At 33.9% G+C, this 19,407-nt stretch overlaps 1 protein-coding gene across 12 annotated transcripts in view; it reads left to right on the top strand.

The window, feature by feature from the left end:
- Positions 1 to 19,407, top strand: part of LOC150105480 (histone deacetylase 5-like) — a 430,130-nt gene that overhangs the window by 165,535 nt on the left and 245,188 nt on the right. For all 12 annotated transcript variants that reach the window (XM_090394187.1, XM_090394195.1, XM_090394193.1 and 9 more), the window contains one exon: positions 18,112 to 18,174. In XM_090394187.1, the coding sequence (XP_090250313.1) occupies positions 18,112 to 18,174 (63 nt within the window). The remainder of the gene's footprint in view (positions 1 to 18,111; positions 18,175 to 19,407) is intronic.

The raw sequence follows: 19,407 nt of genomic DNA, 5'->3' as shown, positions 1-19,407 counted from the left end.
AGGCGTTCAAGCACCGAATCGGAATTTGTCTCCCTTGAGGGAATATTTTTGACTAAAGGTCAACTTTTCAACCAACATCATCTTTTATACATAATTCAGCGAAGATTTTTACTCTTTTGTGAAGTTGCATGTTGATTTTATAGTCATAACAATGGCCTCTGAGGCTTTCATGGTGACGCGCGAGCTGCATGTTAAACACCTGTTAAATATGCGTCGTGCGCATCTCTGAAAGGAAAATAGTTTGTAGACTTTTCTTTGGAGAAGAGTGCAGTCGAAGGCTTGTTGTCCTTGAAGTGAATCTGATTTGGCTTTCGCCCAGTGTACCGTAGGAGGTCATCTTCTGGTAAAGTAAACATTTTTTTTTTCTTTTTTCATGCATCTATCATGATTTAATTTTGGTAAATAAAGAAATTTATTGTTCTATCGAAACTGGATACAAAGTATATATGTTTGTTCAATCACACTGTAATGTTGTGGGTTGAAACAGGTCTTATCGAATTAAATGCTAGAACAGCGCTGCAAAATGATTGAATCAACAGTAAAGGAAGTCCGATGACCATTCTAAACGTAGAAATTATCCTCAGATGTATTGTTGTTCTCATAAAATAGTAAATAATATATAGAAGCTTTTGGCGGACATCTGTTCACCCTCCCTTATGAATGTTTACGAAAACTTGCCATCCAATTAATGCCAAATGATTGATTAAAATTATACACACGGTAATATTTACTATTTTTCTCTTACGTTCCTTTCTTTCGGGTGGATACGCAAAAATAAGCCCAAAATTAAAGGTTTCTTTTTTTCATACACCTGACGGTAAGGCCCTATTGCCTCTTCTGCAAATTTTACTGGTTCTCTCTTCACCAGGGTCAGTCTCTAAGCATTGCTGCTTAAAAACTTCGATTGTACGAAAACTATTTTCAAATTGTTTCTGTGAAACCTCTTTGGGCTTGTCAGTGATTAAATTTTCTTCATATTTTTCAGGATCTTCCCGCTGTGCAAATAAATTTAGCAGGTCGGAATCACTCAACTTCTCAGAATGAGATTTAATTAACTTTGATTCATTTGAAAAGCCTCTAAAATCATTTGTACAATTTGGAAGAATGTGCTTCCAAACGGCTCGCAGATTGCTAGCAGTAATTTCATTCGACTTTGCGACTTTATAACCAGGCTGAGATTCCTCTGATTTGGCTAGAAAAGTCTTGGAAGGCATTCGCTTCCAAAAAAAGACCGGTTTCATCGATTAAATATTTGTTGATCACAATATTCTTCCTACACAATTTTCTTCAAAATCTCTGGATATCTCCTTATCTGCACTTGCAGCTTCGCCTGTGATTAGAACATTATGTAGGCTATTTCTCTTTTTGAAACGCTCAAATCACCCATCACTAGCGTGAAATTCTTCTTCTTTTCCATCATTGATAACCCTTTCTTTCCAGGTTACAAAGAGACAATGCTTTTGATTTAATAAGGCCAGTGTATAGCGGGATCCGTTTTTGGTTACAATCTTCGATCCATGTAAAAGGAAGTCTCTCTCTCTAATTCAGTCATTATAATACTCTGATTTTCAGCGCATGCATGATGAACTTCAAGCAGTCTTACCTTTCTCTTTGTATTCAGCAGTTGATTCACCCAGTTTTGTGTTCTTGTCCTATCTTTGCTCTGGACTCATCTTGTTCATTTTTCTTTATTATTTCAAGTTTTTCTTCCAATCAGATTACTTTTCGAATCATTTTCACACTTCTGTTTTTTGCTCACTAATTCTTTTACTCATGATTAGGAAAATAATTTAAAATAAAAAAGTACGGAAAAGCACGAGATATGATCAGCAAAATGCTATGTAAAGTAGACGACACAAATTTTGGCGGTAAATTTGGAACATAGCGTACATGGAAATAGTGTAGTATGCCATTAAAAAATAAACTCTATAAAATGTTTCAAATCGGTAACTAAATTATTTCATCCTGGTGAGTGATTTTTTCAAAATAGTTAGCCATAAAAAAATGTATAGATCGAAAATTTTTAAAATCTGTAACATTTATTTTTAAGATGTATATAGACGCACTAATCGAATTTTAGAGGCGTACTAATCGAATTTGGATATCGAAAAAAATGACGCACTAATCAGGTACGCATCAATTGAAGGATTGCTGTATATTGGGATAACTATCTAAGACAGCATGTAATTGAAAATACTAGGGGTGTGAGAGTGCTTGACCTGGTAATAGCATCTGAGAATTTGACTGTAATGAATATGACCATGTTGCCACCTATTGGTGAGAGTGATCATAAAGTCTTGACCTGGGAGGTGGTTAAAGGTGTGGAATTTTCGATTAAGACACGGTATATGTGGAATTACCGTGCTGGCAAGTATGACAAGCTTAGGAGATTGCTTGGATCAGTGCCATGGTATGTACAACTGCAAGGGCTGGATGTCGATAGAGCATGGGAAGTGGTCAAGGAGGTTATGGTTGATTGTATACCTAGGGTCCGAATAATAAAACAAGTAGGGGTTAAATGGATGAATAACACCATTAAGCTTGAGCTGCAAAAAAACAAACAACTGTGGAGGGAATTTAAAGAAAGATGTGACCTGCAGGCACACGAATGGTATAAAGTTCAGGCCAGAACGAGTGTGGTAAAAAAAAAAAGCAAACGCGGATTATGGAAGGAAACTAGCTATGCAAAGCTAAAGAGAATCCCAAACAGTATATGTTGTACTGTAGGAGGTCGGAATCACTCATCCGTTGTCAGCTTTCAATATGCTGCAAGCAAAAAAAGAAAAAAAACTGTACACGGCAAAATGATTTTAAGGAATGACGATGGTAAGGAGGTCACTGAATCAGTCGATATAGTGGAATTACTGAGTGAGCACTTTGCAAGAGTATATCATCCAGGTGGTGAGATCGGAAAAATGAAGGAACTATTAGTTTATACGGGAATTGTGATGAATGAAGTGGAGGTGAATAGTCTATTACAGAACGTTAATGTGAATACATCTGTGGGATTGGATGGTATACCGGCACGGGTCTTACGTGAAGCGGCTAAAGAATTATCAGTGCCCTTGACCATGTTGTTTAATCTGAGTCTCGGGTCTGGTTTAGTCCCGAAGGTGTCGAAAGAGGTGAAAATAGTTCCACTGCATAAAGGAGGATCCAAGACTACTGCTGCAAATTACCGACCGATCAGCATACCAGGAGTCGTTGTCAAGGTCTTGGAGAAAGTAGTCAAGGGAAAAATACAGGAATGGATTGATGAAAATGAGATACTGTACGGGGGACAGCATGGTTTTGTGAAGGGTAGATCATGCCTCAGTAACTTGCTCAAGTTTTATAACACAGTGACAGCTGAACTGGATAAGGGTAATGGGTTTACAGTGATATTGCTGGACCTGGCTAAGGCATTTGATGTGGTATCCTGTCAAATGTTATGTCTTATCCAGGTCCAGCAGTATCACTGTAAACCCATTACCCTTATCTTATATATTGAACAAATTAAACAGCAGTGGTCCAAGAACAGAACACTGCGGCACACCACTAGTCACAGACTGTCTTTTGGACTCTACTCCTGAATAAACTACTCTCTGATATCTCTCCATCAACCACCCACCTATCCATCTCACCAACCCTATATCCATTCCCATATGTTGTAGTTTACGGATTAGGATATAGGGTTGGTGAGCCTGTGACTAGTGGTGTGCTGCAGGATTCTGTTCTTGGACCACTGCTGTTTAATTTGTTCATTAACAATATAGGGAAGGATCTAAGAGGAACAGTTCATTTGTTCGCTGATGATGCAACGTTGGATAGGGCAATAGTGAATGCAGAAGATGTCAAAATCTTTCAGGACTTCTTGGATAGATTGGAGTTCTGGGCTAAGTAGAATGGATGTCAATTTAATGTGACAAAATGTAAGGTTATGCATTTTGGGGTGAAAAGATTAGCAGCAGTACACCACATTGGTGGAACTGTACTCCAGGAGATTGATGAGGCCAGCGACTTTCATCTCCCTATCCACCAACACTGGGAGTGTTGGTGGATAGGGAGATGAAGTTTAGGGGGCACATTGCAAAAGTAGCTAAATTAGCTTATCAAATCAGTTGGTTGTTGAAAAATACTTTGACGAGTAGAGACAAGCAAGTTATTGTACCTCTGTACCGAGCCGTGATAAGACCTCCTCTCGACTACTGTGCCCAGATTTGGTCACCTAGGTTTCTTCTTGATGGGAGGAGGTGGAGAGGATCCAGAGGCGAGTGACCAAGATGATAGCAGGTGTATGGAATGAACCCTTATGAGAACAGGTTGAAGATTTGAGGGTTGCAGAAATTAGTTGATAGGCGGAAAAGGGGGAGTATGATTGAGAGATTCAAATTGCTAAAGGGTTTCTATAGGATTAATTCAGAGGATATTTTTGAGATCAGGACTGGTGGTGGTGGTGGCAGAACTAGGGGACACCTATGGAAGCTGGGCAAGAGTGTGGTTAGCAAGGGTGTTAGAGCTGGGTTCTTTACTTTTAGAGTTGTAAATGAGTGGAATAAGCTGCCAGAGTCTGTTTGCGGGTGCCAGGACGGTGAGTGAGTTCAAGGCAAGGTATGATAGATACTGTGAGAATGTCGTATAGTTGTGTGGACATGATGTTAAGGGCCTCCCTCGATGAGTCTAAGGACTCCCTGGAGTCGCCCTTAATAATAATATCAATTTTTAATTTGGAATTATTTTTAGATATTAGAATTGAAATCTACTTTTAACATTTTCAGGTTTTCTAAGTGAGGAATTATGTGCTGCCCAGATAGCAAATGACTTATTATTTACGGGAATTCCATCTACGCAAGAATGGGATTTACGTAAATAATACTGAACTGCTAGACCAAACATGAAACTTCTTTCAACCTACTTCAGACATCAAGTAAGTAAGCAGGGCGATAGTTTCATATTGGGTGATGGAATTCATCTACATCTCAATCATCCAGTGTCTACCAGATTCCTTGCTCCTGTGGATTATCTTATTTTGAACAAACAGGAAGATCTGCTTTTATTCGGCTAGAAGAACACAAGTCTTATATTGAATACCTTTAACCTGAACAGTCTGGACTTGCAAAGTATGCCATCAACACTAGAGATAGCGTTCATTGGAACAAGACAAGAGTCCTTCACAAAAGTCGGTTCCTTATGGAATGACTTTATAAAGAAACGTGAAACTTTACTTCACTCTCCTAACTTAAACAGATCCGATGGTCTACGTCTATCCCCTTTGTGGGAGATAGTACTTTTTAAATCATCTAATCTTTCCTAACTTTTTTTAATTGTGTGTGTGTGTGTGTGGATGCATATATTAGTTATTTATTTTATTTTATTATTTTTAATAAGTTAGGAAATTTAATGACTTTTTTTTAGTTATCGTACATTAGCTACTTAAGTGGCGCCTTTTGGAATTGTCATCAGTTATTGTTCTATCAGATTTGTACTGAAGATGCCTGTGATACTCAGGCGAAAATTATACTAATAAATAATATTTTACGTGAGTTAATTCCGGTATTATAATTATTTAAATTAAAGTTGGTGATGTTATATATCCACTCAATCAACCAGACTGCAAATACAGTGTGTTTCAAAAAGAATGTCCCGATTTGAAAATTGTATAGCTCTGCAACCACGAACCACAAATGAATGCGACTTGTACCATGTGAACGGCCTTGGCCCAGAGTTTTATATATAATTATTATATATCAAATTATATAATTATTTGAAATCGGGTCATTCTTTTTGAAACACCCTGTGTTATTTGAAATTATGTTCTAGATATTACGTATATGATTTGAAATATATACTGTACTTATTTTAATTCAGCTGTTATATATTTACGAAAAATGTGAAAGGATGTGAAAGAATTCATTTATTTTCAAGGGAAAGTTTTGATAATCTGGTTTTTATGCATGAACCATGAATGTACTGAGAATATTTTGGTGTAATCTTGTAAGGGCTCATTGTTTGGAAATTTTAGTTCTTTTAAATGGTTTAGTACTTGACCATTTTAAATTAGCAAAATATATAGGTATCCTAGGGATAACTGTAATAACCTGTTTCGAAAATGGTAGTTTTACGCATAGACTGCTTTAGATGATACAACAACGCTTTTGTGATAAACGACTTCTGCAGTGACTGACTTTCAAAAATAGATTTAAAAAAAATTAAATAAGACGTAAATGATATATTCTTTCGACTGAAAAAAACAAGTCTTTCACATAATATTTATGCGAATAATGTTAAATATATCTGCTTAGTTAAAAACAGTAATTTTTCTATATATATATGAAGAAGCAATATACATTCTGAAATACGATGAAAATACTCTCATCCAGTGTGTGTGTGTGTGTGTGTGTGTGTGTGTGTGTGTGTGAAGCGAGACCTGTAATGGCCAAGAGGAGGCTGCTAGAATCCTAAAGATGGCATATGAACCCGATCGTCAGCCTCTCGAATCGATTTCTTCACTGGATAAACAGGGTTTTCTAAATCCCTGAATGCATCACTAGTCAATTATAATGATCCGTGTACATACGATAGCCCAAATTTCAGTGGTCACTTATGTGATGTATAGTATTCTCTTTCACCGGTTAATTTCCAGAAGGAATAAGCTTGAATTGAAAAAAAAACGTTATGGGTTTCATCACATCAACATTACCTGGGGTGGGGGAAGAAGCACACGCTTATTTGAAAAGCTGTTATCATCTGGGCGTTCTTTAATGCTAAAAGAGCAGTGCTGATAACAGCTGATGCACTTTATCAGGTACATTCCATTCTATTAATATCACTGATAAAATTATATTGGTATACTAAGATTATCTTTTTGACTATATTTTAAAACTGTCAGATATATGCCGTTACCTGGTGATATTTGTTTGCATCAAGAAACAATGAAAATTATGCATTTAATTGTCTACCTATTTAACATTTATATTGATTTATTCTGTAACATTATGAGGATAAATATTAGGCATATATATATTTAATCGTCTGATAATTTAATTTCCTTATTTGTAAACGAGAGTTGATTCTCAAGAGCATGTTTTAAACATTTTCCCCTTAAGATAGTTAGCATTAAGTGTATGTGAGTTTTGAAATAGTGCAGTGGATGTTTTTAGCATCGCTTTCCTAGAACTTCAAGGCGAAATTTAATAAAGATGATCTGCGAACCATGAAGTATTTTTGTAGTATTATATTACAGGGAAAACTTGCATTTATGTAAAGCTTGAGTTTCGTTGCAAATGTTATGTTATTGCATATAGATCAGATTTACATTACGATTTGACTTAATTGCTTCTATAATAGCTGTATGTGATCCAAAGATTATTATAAATGGTAGCCAAATTGAATTCTTCAGCAATATGAAATAAAATCTGTGCAAATTTTAAATTTAAATTACTTCATTTATAAAAACATGTGTTATTCATCTGCACATTTGAGCACTTACTCGTGATTTGCACGTAGAAATGGCAATGTCTAGAGAAAGTTTATTCTGTTTTGTATTTATTTAAATATTTGGCAATGGACTGTTTTTATTTTTTAAATATGCTTTATGTTTTCTCTTCACTCTGTATACCATAAATAAATACAAATAAAAAGTCGAACACAACTAGCAGTTGAATTCGAAATTTCCAGATTAAAAACACATGGAAATAATCTGAGATAACTGGCAAAAAGGTATTCCGCAACATGCTTAGTTCTATCATGTATTTTGGCTTCGTTAGTGCTTTTCTAATTTTTCATCACTTTTCGGTTTAGAAAGCGTATTCTACTGGGTAAATCGTGAAGGATCTTGCTAATAATATCGCTGAATTATTTTACCTCGTCGTTATTTTATTCCCTTAACAAATATTAGGCCCAGTGACCTATCATGACCTCTTAGCTTCAAGAAACCTAATTAATGCTATAACAGGACTAGACAGGATTGTTGTTAGATTCGGTTGAGCTAGGTGTTTGGAATTTTGCTGAAGCATCTTAAGCAGTGAGGCCCCAACGTGTTTGTCTGTGAACTGCGCATGCTCTTTTGGCTGATTTGTCTGTTTTGCAGTATGCAATCAAGTTAGATTATTGGAAATTACGACCGAAGCGACTAAGGCAAAGGCTTGTGAATGTCTTTTAATTTGAAAATGAATTTCATTACGCGGTGTGAGAGCACTACCCTGCTTATCCTGCTGTGGCCTGAAAAAAAATTTCAGGTTTTGTTCCTAGAGCAGGATTTCTGGATTATTTAAATTTTAGGCCGCCTGCAGTACTGATGTAGATGCATAATGCATTTACAAGCCTTTCTTGAGTTCGATTAACTTTAAAAAAAAAAAAAAAAGGTAAATATTACGCAAAACCAATTGCTTGGTTTGCGGAACGAAAAATCCGAGTTTCCTGGAGAAAAAAAGGTCTGCTACCTCACATGAGACCAGGTAAACTCATCTTCAGTTGAAAAAAGACCGTATAAATGTCATTTGTTTCCTCGATGATTAGAACCCATGTCTTGCTAAGTAAAGGACATCCTAATTGTCGACTCTCGGCATATGATACGACAGAATAATTAAACCTTTCTACATAAGTTTGGCATGTTTGTTTATGTAAATTCTCTGGCCGGCTTGTCTCTCTTGCAGGACAAAATCCTGAGTGTCTGAGGAATCACCCTGCCACTGCCGTACGACTGGATGACTCATCTTCATTAATAATAATAAAAAAAACGTATTCAACCTAGACAAATTTCGAACCTAAATCTTCTAACCAAAGACCATTATTGTTAGCCGTTGAGTTAACACGGAGACGAATCATTTCAACAAACTTTGCTCTAGTAGTGATGTGGGCTGGGGATTTGAATCCCCCCCCCCCCGCGGGTTGGATGTTTGTGAATATCTTTGGTTCGGATGTAAATTTCTTTCCAAGGAATGAGATCTCCACCCTGCTTATTGGTGACAGTGGCTTGTATTATTTGGTCTCTAGAACAGGATTCCTGGATAATCTAATTTAAAGCATCTTTATCTCTCTCTCTCAGAATAACCTGCTTACTCCACTAAGTAAAGCAAAATTTATTGTATGCATGATGAAGATAACAAATAAAGAGCATAAATTTAATGCTTTATTAGTTCTGTAGCATGAAATAGGTAACATGAGTTGTCAGGAATGGCTTCTTTCATAAGGTTATAAGGAATTGCTTCTATTAGTTGCCGTTGGAATTCATCAATTCATTCTGGTTTATAATATATATCGATCAAGAGAGAATGAATTTTTTTCTGCACCTGTAAATAGTAGTAGTAGTAATAATAATAATAAATGCATTATTACATAATATTTATATGTATGTAGAAAGTTTTTTACCTTGGGTATAATATATGTTAAAGATACCAAGCTATTTTAAACCTGGTTTTACTCCATTTCCCAAGTAAGCAAACAGACAAATAAGTCAAGTTTGCGCCTGCACGTAGTGTGAGTCTAACTGAACCACAAGGTAGTGCAAGTCTAGGCAACTCGTGGTAAAGGTGGAATAAGCTCTGATCACTATTCTTAATATTTACCCTTAATGCAAAGCCGATCTCCTTGAAGAGATGTATGATGCTATGCATTAAAGGCAAGTGGCCACTACCCAGAGACCGGTTTCGACCTTTATTGAGGTCTCTTTTCTACATCCATCTCTCTCATCCTGAGATTTTTATTTAATAAGGTCAAAGCACCTTTTGGTAACTTGTTTTGGTAAAATACTTATAAGCCCTGTATTACTTTACCTTGGTATTTCTAAGCCTGGCTCCCACCGATGAGGCCTCAATAAAGGTCGAAATCGGTCTGGGTAGTGGCCACTTGCCTTTAATGCATAGCATCATACATCTCCTCAAGGAGATCGGCTTTGCATTAAGGGTAAATATTAAGAATAGTGATCAGAGCTTATTCCACCTTTACCACGAGTTTCCTAGACTTGCACTACCTTATGGATCAGTTAGACTCACACTACGTGTAGGCGCAAACTTGACTTGTCTTTGCTTACTTGGGAAATGGAGTAAAACTAGGTTTAAAATAGCTTGGTATCTTTAATATATATACATACATACATACATACACTATTGTTATATAATAAAAATGCATTTATTCTCTGATTCTCTGCTCATGGCAAGCTTGTGAAGGCAGTGATAATAATTCCGATTGAAGTATTAAATTATCTGGGAATAAAACTCAAGAATCCCCTCCTAATGCCTTTATTTCCGGCTTAATAGTATTAGAATATATATATATATATTCGAAACAGGTGAACCCAATTATTCTGTTTCGAATAAGTGGGTTCACATATTTGCAGATAATAAATTAACGCAGCAACAAGGATTAGAGGCAAGGTTTATTTTTATAGGTTATTCGGTGTTGCAATCAACATCCGGATTAGAGCCAATTTGCAAACCGAAATAGGCAATACGCAGTCCTTCATAAGGGAAATCATGAAGTTTAAAGACAAATCACAGAGTAAGTGATCACGTTATATGATTTTGCCTTAAAAATATATTTCGAACACATATCATGATAGCTGAAGTATATTTAGCTAAAATTGATAATATGTCAATGACGAAGACATATATAGAACCCAAGAAGAGATTAGAAAAAGAAATAAAAAAATGGTGGCTATTGTTATGAATTCCTATACTAGGAAAAGATATAAATATCCAGTATCAAAGAGGGTAAAAAAAAAGATATCAGAACAGAAATTACGTATATTTGAAAACAAAATGCAAAATGCCAAAAAAAAAAGTATAACTAATGGTTCAAACGGAACTTCATCAGTGATAACATTAGATATGCTGCTACAATATATATAAAGTTTGCCAAATGAAAGTAGGGACGTTTTCTATGGTGGTTTTGCTATTTTTATGAAAAGAAAATTATAGAATACTTGTTATACGAAGAACAAATCTTCTTCAGAATTGCTTTATTCATAATATAACACAGATACTGCGTTGCTGATGATAAAGCTAATTTCAAATAAGGTTCTGACCTCATAACATTCATACCTCATTTGGATGCTACATAATACACATATTGAGAAAGAACAGTACGTGTGTACTAGTGAAATAATAGAAAAGTTTGCTGAAAGGGAATTTTAAAATCTTAAAACCTCAGCGCGATCAAGAGTTTTAAGTTCTTATGTTAGTATAAATGTAGAATTATGATCCATCATCGAAATCTTGAAGGTCACCGTTCGGTTAATTATATTTATATTATATAAATTATAAGTAAATAAATGATGTATATATGTAGAATTATACCTATGTATGTATATTACCATAAATAAGGCTACTTTGAATTTGAAGATTTGAATCTGATTTGTTCACTTTGCAGTTTTCTTTCTATATGATTTGCCTTACATGTCTTACCAGGAGTATTACGATGAGTTTAGCTTGATGCTATGAACTTAAGCAGTAGTTTTAGATACAGTAATCCACCCTCCGAAAGACGGAACCCGCAGTACTTCAACATTGTGTTGTTTCTTATTAGTAAAGACCCGTGTCAAAATGTAATTTATGAAGTGTGTTTGATTCAAATTCAGAGGAAACATATATTATTTCATCAGAATTTGATAGAAATATGTAATACAGTTATCTGCAAAGGACGTCATTCATTTTTTTTTTTTTTAATCCATTTTAAATTGTGCGAAGTAGAACTGTTCACTTTGGAAATAACTTGGATTACTAAGTAACTGGAATAATTATGGTACCTTTTTAAAGAATGGGAAACAGTGTATGTATATATATGTATATGAACTGGATGACATCATGCAAGTATGGTAAAACTAACTCGGTATTCTAGTGTTCCAAGTTTGGGAAAAATTTAATGTTTCTACTCAAAAGAAAAACAGTTTTATGCATTTCCTAATATATGATACATAAGAAAGAATTAGATTTAAGTTTTGCTAATGGCATCAGATAAAAATGGATTATAGAATCATTGCCTAGATGAATTACATATTTCGCAGATTATTTGAGAATGTTAATTAGGAGATTCTCAGCGCATATGCAAGTGTGCTCTATTTGTTCTACCAGATCTCTAAAGAAAGTTGACTTAAAATTTTTTTGTATTGAAAGCAAACATGTATAGCTGGTAATAACCATAATTGTTACTTTTAAAATTAGGTTTCATTATTTCTTTTACTGCGCTACCATGAACTATATAAGGTAATTGCATGACATTATTGTTTGAATCGGATCGCTGACATGGTTTTTCTTCAGGCTTTGTCTGAATTTGAATTTGCGATACCCCTTTCCTGTTCCACGTGCGCACGCACACACATAAAATCACCACAACCACAAGAATACCTATCGAAACATAGCAACTACCTATTATTAATTAGCAGTTCACTTCCAAACTCATCGAACTAGTTTTTCTTCGTCTATATCAGAATACCTCTAAATCTCCTTCAAAGCCAGCGAGTAGTTTGACAGCTAGAGAAAAGGTCTCGTTATAGTTTCCTCAAGTGTGCGTAATCCATGAAACGAAATTTTTTTTTTCTTTTTTTCCTTCCCGAAGGATCAGTATTTACATTTACGCTGTCTGCATATCTTTCTAATAATGTTTTTTTTTTCTTTTCCATGTCACCTTAAAATCACAATTTATTCACAAGGAAATCTAGATAAGTTTCTTATCAACAGATCTTAGCTATTAGATTATTACGTCTGACATGAAATTATATATATATATTAGAGATACCAAGCTATTTTATAAACTTGTTTTTTTTTTATATTGGGGAATTACCAGATCGCATAATTTTGCGATAATGCCATGAAAGAATGTAAGGCTATAGTATTTTAGTACAGTGAGACCTAAAATATTTAAGCCTAATCATGATTTTACGATATTAGTAAACTTTTACTGTATTTCACATATCATATTTTTTCGGCTTTTCTTTCTTCTTTTTTTTTTCAAGATAGTCACTTTACGTAATCGCTGATCCAGCAATCGATCATTAATATATATTTTTCTACTGTAAAAAAACAAGTATGGAAACGATTGTATAGTCACGCCTATATCTCAGTAGAACGTTAGTGCACTTTATCTGGGCTCGAAGGACCTATATTATTATTAAGGCATTCACGAAGATCACTTAGCCGATCTAATAAGGAAGTGGGAGTTTTTCTCCCTGTAACTCAAGTTTTTTTTTTTTTCGTCAAAATACGCACACCAGCCAGAACACACTGCCATCATAGTCTTAGGTGCTTCGGCCATAATTCCAAAACCGCCCATTCCAAGTTTAGTGACATTATCAAAAAATTGAACAAGAGCGGTTTTTGGCATTTGTAGTATAACCTAATTTATTTTGTGCTGCCATTAAATAGCCTGTATGAAGTGACTCAAGAGATCATATTAGTGATATCAAATATTAAATTTTATCAAACCAAGGAGAAATTATTTTAATTTTGAATAGTTTTGCAAATAAAAAAATTTAGCCAAAAGGGAAAAAATATTATTACTATTATCATCATGTGAAATCGTTTTGTATATAAAAAGAATTAATAAATCTTTCTTCACTGATTTCTTCCTAGAATGATAGTTAACAACAACAAAATAAGTTACCTGCATTAAAGCATACACACACATAAGACCAATACTGTACACTTTCCGTTTCTTTTTTTTTTTCTTCTTCTTTTTTAGAAATATCACGATTCCCATAACAAATGTACGTTTTTCAAATGGCTCTATCTAAATCAGTAGTCTCCCAACTTTCCGTGAGGGCCACATTGGGTACTTCAGCACTGTTCAGCGGGCCATAGTAATAAAAACTAGAACTAGATATGAGTTTTATTGAAAGCAGATAAAAACTGATTACAGAATATGTGAGATTAAATTATCGTATATTAATGACAACAAACACTATCAGCAAATTCTCATATTTTTATCACAAATTATAATAAAACCATTAATGTGAATGATGTAACTTTGTTTGTGTTTTTAAAATCTTATTAAACTCGTGTTGAAATTTTGAAGTGCTAATTACAAGTAGCGATTTCAAATGTTCATCAGATAAATTTGCCCTATATTTTGACTTGATATATTTCATTCGGGAAAAAGTTTGTTCGCAAAGATATGTTGTCTCAAAAATAGGGATAAATTTGCAAGCAAATTTCTTCAAATTTGGGAGCTGCTCAGAGTTCAAAAATTTATAAAAATCGACCAAGTTTCCTTCCTGTATTTATCTTAATATGTTCATTCGCATGAAGTTCAATAATTTCCATTTGAAGTTGACTTGGGAGATCAGTAACAACACAGTCAAACGGATTTTGAAACAATCTTATTTCCCTAGCATTGGCGTCCAAATCAGCAAATCGCTTCTAAAATTGTTGTTTAAGATCTGAAATAACTAAATTTGCGAACGAGAAAGGAAATTTTGCTTCACCCTTTTTATGCAATTCTGCACAGTATGGCATATGAGCAAAGTTACAATTTTTCACCTGGCCTTCCAGAAGTATCAACTTTGCTCTGAATGCCTTGATATGAGATAATAAATCACAAACTAAGTTATTTTCACCCTGCAACTTTAAATTCAAATTGTTCATGTGGTTCACCAGATCTGCAAAAATGCCAATTTCCAAACCCACTCGGTATCTGATAAAAGTGGTTCGTAATAGTTTTTCTCGGTAAGAAATATATCAATTTCATTCCTGAGATGAAAGAAGCGTGAAAGAACCTTTCCACAGCTAAGCCAGCGAACTGCAGTATTCTGAGTATGTTGAATATTTAAGTCAACATACTCAGAATCATATTCCTCGAGAAAAGACCTAAACTGGCGATGATTAGGTGCATGAGAGCGAATGAAAATTAGCATAGAAATAACAGATTTCAAGACACAGCTCATATCAACTATTTTCCACAAAGTGATTGTTGGTGGATAACACAGTGAAGAAACATTGGTTTTGATATTTCTGCATCCTCACAAGCTTTTGTGATTTGCCCAACCAATCCCATTTTTATACCAGACATGTTTTTTCCTCCATCAACTGTCACGCACTGCAGACGATTCCAGTCCAAATTATATTCTGTTAGTGTTTTTTGAATTTCCTTTGAAGATATCTTCTCCTGTTGTAGTACCACGCGTGCTGCGAAGGGACTCTAATTCCTGTGTGACATTAAGTTCATCGCCAATGCCACGCAAAAAGTACTACAAGTTGCTAGGTATTACGAACATCAGTTGATTCATCCAGCGCGAGAGAATACCGACTAAAACATTGTGCTTTGCCTACAACTTGCTGGATAATATTATTTCCATTTTTTCGACCCGATGAGCAATAGTATTCGGCGAAAGACTTATTATTTTAAAAATATTAATAACCTTTTTTAGCCAACACATAAGCAACCTTGTAGCTTACCAAGGTTAAGCTTCATTTTCTGAGTTTTCTTCCGTAAATAAGCCTTGCTGAGAACGCAAATAACGACATAATGATTCAAATTTATCTGAACGCTCCTTTTCTCTAAATTGCGAAAACGTTGAAGCGTGTTTTGTTTCATAGTATATTGTATTCTTTCAACACAGTAACAGTGTCTACAAATGAGACACAACTTTATCCTTTGAGTTCGATTGTATGAAGAAGTCTTTTACGCCCCATTCTTCGTTAAACACACGACATTCATGATCAACTTTTATTTTATTTTCTTTTTGCCATCCATGTTAACTCTATAAAAGAGAATAAATTTATAAATAATTATTTTTTTTTATTTATTTCAAATTTTTTTTGTAAAAATTACCAAAAAAAATAAAAAAAAACCTTATCATGACAATTTCTACGCGCGAATTGATACTTTTTTTTTGAAATAGCCGAATTCATTTTTTTCCATTCGGGAAATAATTTAAAATTTTTGCTAGTCGTTAGTTTTTCAACCGAATATACACCGACAATTTACAGGTAACTTTTTTTAATTTCGTATAACTTCGAATTTTTTTTTTCAATGAATACAGATCGGGAAATTTTGTTTTTATTTTGTTTTTTGCTCGTTAGTTCATTTTAACCGTGTTTTTACCGACTTTTTTAAGTGTTCTTATTTCGTTCGACATAAATTTTTTTGTTGATAAAAAAAAAGTTTATTCGGATGTAATTTTATTTTTAAATTTCGTTTTGAATTCTTTTAAAATTTTTTTCTTCGTTAGTCCATTTTTAACGACCTTTTTCAACCAGAAAGACCGTAACTTGGATTACGGTTACTTTTTGCTATTCGGGAATATATTTTGAACACACTTTTAATTAAATTGAATTAAATTTAATTGAAAAATTAGTCCAATTGGCGGGTCGGATAAAATCATATCGAGGGCCGCATCTGACCCGCGGGCCGCAGTTTGGAGACTCCTGATCTAAATGATACTTTTAAATAAAAAGTTGACAGCTGGAAATTCCATATTTATTCAGTTTCACATAGAGCAGAGTTATTGAAATATATAGTTTCGAAACGTTTTTCAGTACCCTTGGGAATGGAATAATTGAAGCAAAAAGTGAGATCTCCATGGAAATTTTTGTAAAGATTTTTCTAAAGACCAAAATTCTTATACATTTTTTAAATTCACCTAAAAATGATTTGTTGAAACAGTCATTAGTAGCATATATTAAAATTAGTGTAAACGATCTATTTCTTGACTTTCCGTTTTAGGAAGGTTACAGATTCAAATCATGGCATTTCTCCAGGAGAGAGGAGGAAAAAAAAAACATCGACAATTGAAAATTCAACTCGGAGCAGTTTCAAACTGCATTGTATGTAAGCAGTTACAGATGCTAACGTTAAAAAAATTGCTACTTTGCAATCTTACAGTCGAGATTGCTTCATTAAAGATTCCTTTTTTCAGTTCTAGTTCCTTTTATTGGCAAAACGATTTGAAATATTTTAGCTTTTTCCCACTATAATTAAATCTTTTAATATCAAAATTAGGTAAACCGAATTTCTGCGTAGGCCAAGAAGTATGAAAATGCTCGTAGGTAACTATACCGGTCTAGTTGCCGAGTGGTTAGCGTATTCACTCTCTAGCCAAAAGGCTGCGGGTTCGAATCCCGCCGTGAACATGGATTGTCTGTGAAATTACTAGTCAATGGCGCTGGTGTAGATTTGGTTAGTTGTAGAGTAGATGCCCTCCCTCGATGAGTCTTTGTGGACTCCTTGGAGGTGTCACATAATAATAAAGGTGCATTTCATTGTCACAACAACTAAACCTAGAAATTTTCTTTCCATGCAATATGGGAGCCATTAGTTTATTTTCCTAAATTTTGCGAACAAAATGATCTAGCCTAAAGGACGCATCACATTTTAAGAGTGATCTTAAATACGAAATATTAAATTTTATAAAACTAAGGAGAAATTATAATTTTGAACCGTTTTGCCAATAAAGAAAGGGACACCTAAGTGGTTAAAAAAAAAAAAAAAAAAAAAAAAAAATTACTATCATTTCAAATTGTTTTCCCAATTAAAATGGAATTATAACAAAATATTTTCCCCCATTTTTATTCAGAAAATCGAATATTATTCACCTACGAAAAAATAAGTATTACTATTTCAACTTAATAATAATATTCTTTTAACAATTGACGCTTTATTAAATTCCGACCTTTTTTTCTTATTTACTTTATACATAATAAGTTTATTTTGACCTTTCTCTGATTTTACTACTACAAACTAATCCGATTCAAACCAATATTGAAACAATTCGACAAATTTGAACACAGATCATGAATACCCGACAGTGTGGAATTGTTAATATCACTCCGAATCATTTTGTCAGATTTTGGCAATAAAAAATTCAGATTCGAAATGCTAAATATGGACACAATTCACTCAGAATCACTGAATAACTTGCTTTATGGATAGACAGACAAATAGATTCTCGTAGATGCTTATATGCATTTAATAACGCAGTGTGATCAATTACTGGTCGGATTTTTTAAAACTCTATCATTGCTTTCCGGAGTGGTAGAGAGTCTAGTTTTTTCATGACGCTTAATATAAAACGTATTATACTACTTAATCAGATTTAAGTTTCTTTTTCTGAAGAATATATGATAGTGTGCTTGTTGTTCAATAATAACATTATTATGCTAATAAAATGAAACTGATTTGGTTTTTTTTCGTTGATTTCAGAAAGCTTGGCTTCCCATCACTCTGTCGAGATCAGTAATCATTACACCCACTTACAAAGAAAGGGTGAGTAACTTTCATTGAAATTACAAACACATTTAAGCAAATTCATACATTGTTTTCCCAAACTAATTTATTTATATAATTACTCTTCTGTGTCTACTTATTACATTTCCGTTTTTGCATGTGTATACAGTTTTATATGTGCATTTTTTTTTCTTTTGAGTGTATACGGAAGTAAGATTTTTGAATGCTTTTGAAACTGGCAATCATTTTTCGAGATCATTCTTTCACTTAAATTACTGAATATTACTTAACAGTATTTAGAAAAAAAAAAGGGGGCAATTTTTAAATAAATATTAAATAAGCGTAGGATAGTGATAGTAAGGGGAAGGTCTCTTCACCCGCCTTCCACACATCGAACTGTAGATCCGTTTTCAAGAGTGATTGTGACAAAAATGCATAATAAATAATAATGAAAAATAGTCTTATTTGATTGGTTATCATCATGAAAGAACTGAAGTATCATTCCGAATATTTAAATTAATTGCTATAGAGTTTAGTAAAGAACGGATAGCATTCACCTTTGTGATTTGACTACATTTTAGGTGGTAGACGATTTTGCTAATTACATTCATTTTTTTTTTTTTTTGAATGAATGACAGCTTGTTTAAGATTTTCGTAGCATATGGGTCTTTGACTATGTGATGAAGTTATGAAGGGAAAGGGGAGGGCATGCATTTCTCTTGGGTATTACTGGAAATTAAGTTAGTCAAAATAGTTGGAGAAGTTTTTTTTTTTGTTGTTGTTGTTGTTGTTCGTTGAAGCTGGTCTTACAGAGGGCTTCGAAGCGGTTTTTTTTTTTTTTTTTCAGGAAAATAGACAAATCGGTCTAATAATACCCGCATTTTACATGCATAACACGCATCCCAATGTTAGCGGCCAGTAAACGACCCTAACTTAATATATATTAAATCAAAATTAATATTTGAAAATTGTTAGGGAAGAAAAAAATACTGTACATCTATTAATAACAATTCTTGTTATTTGTTTGGATTGATTTCTTGCTTCCTGTCTTAAAACAAAGTTTTGGATGATGTCTCGCTAAAGTTTTTTTGTTTGTTTGTTTGTATGTTTATATTGTAGAGCTAATCCCATGTTATGTAAACTTGATAACATTCCGATTTGTTTTTTTTTTTTTCAAGTAATTCAGTTAAAATGGGAAAAGAGACTTTCTCTTTGTTAATCTTTGTGCAGAATGAAATATGAATGAATTTGTATATATTTCAGAATATGTTT

This window comes from Typopeltis vanoorti, chromosome 6 (genome assembly GCF_054136105.1).
Source record: "Typopeltis vanoorti isolate ZY-2024b chromosome 6, IOZ_Tvanoo_1.0, whole genome shotgun sequence".
NCBI lineage: Eukaryota > Metazoa > Arthropoda > Arachnida > Uropygi > Thelyphonidae > Typopeltis > Typopeltis vanoorti.
Note: the sequence above shows the minus strand (reverse complement) of the source record. Positions and strands in the feature narration are given on the sequence as shown.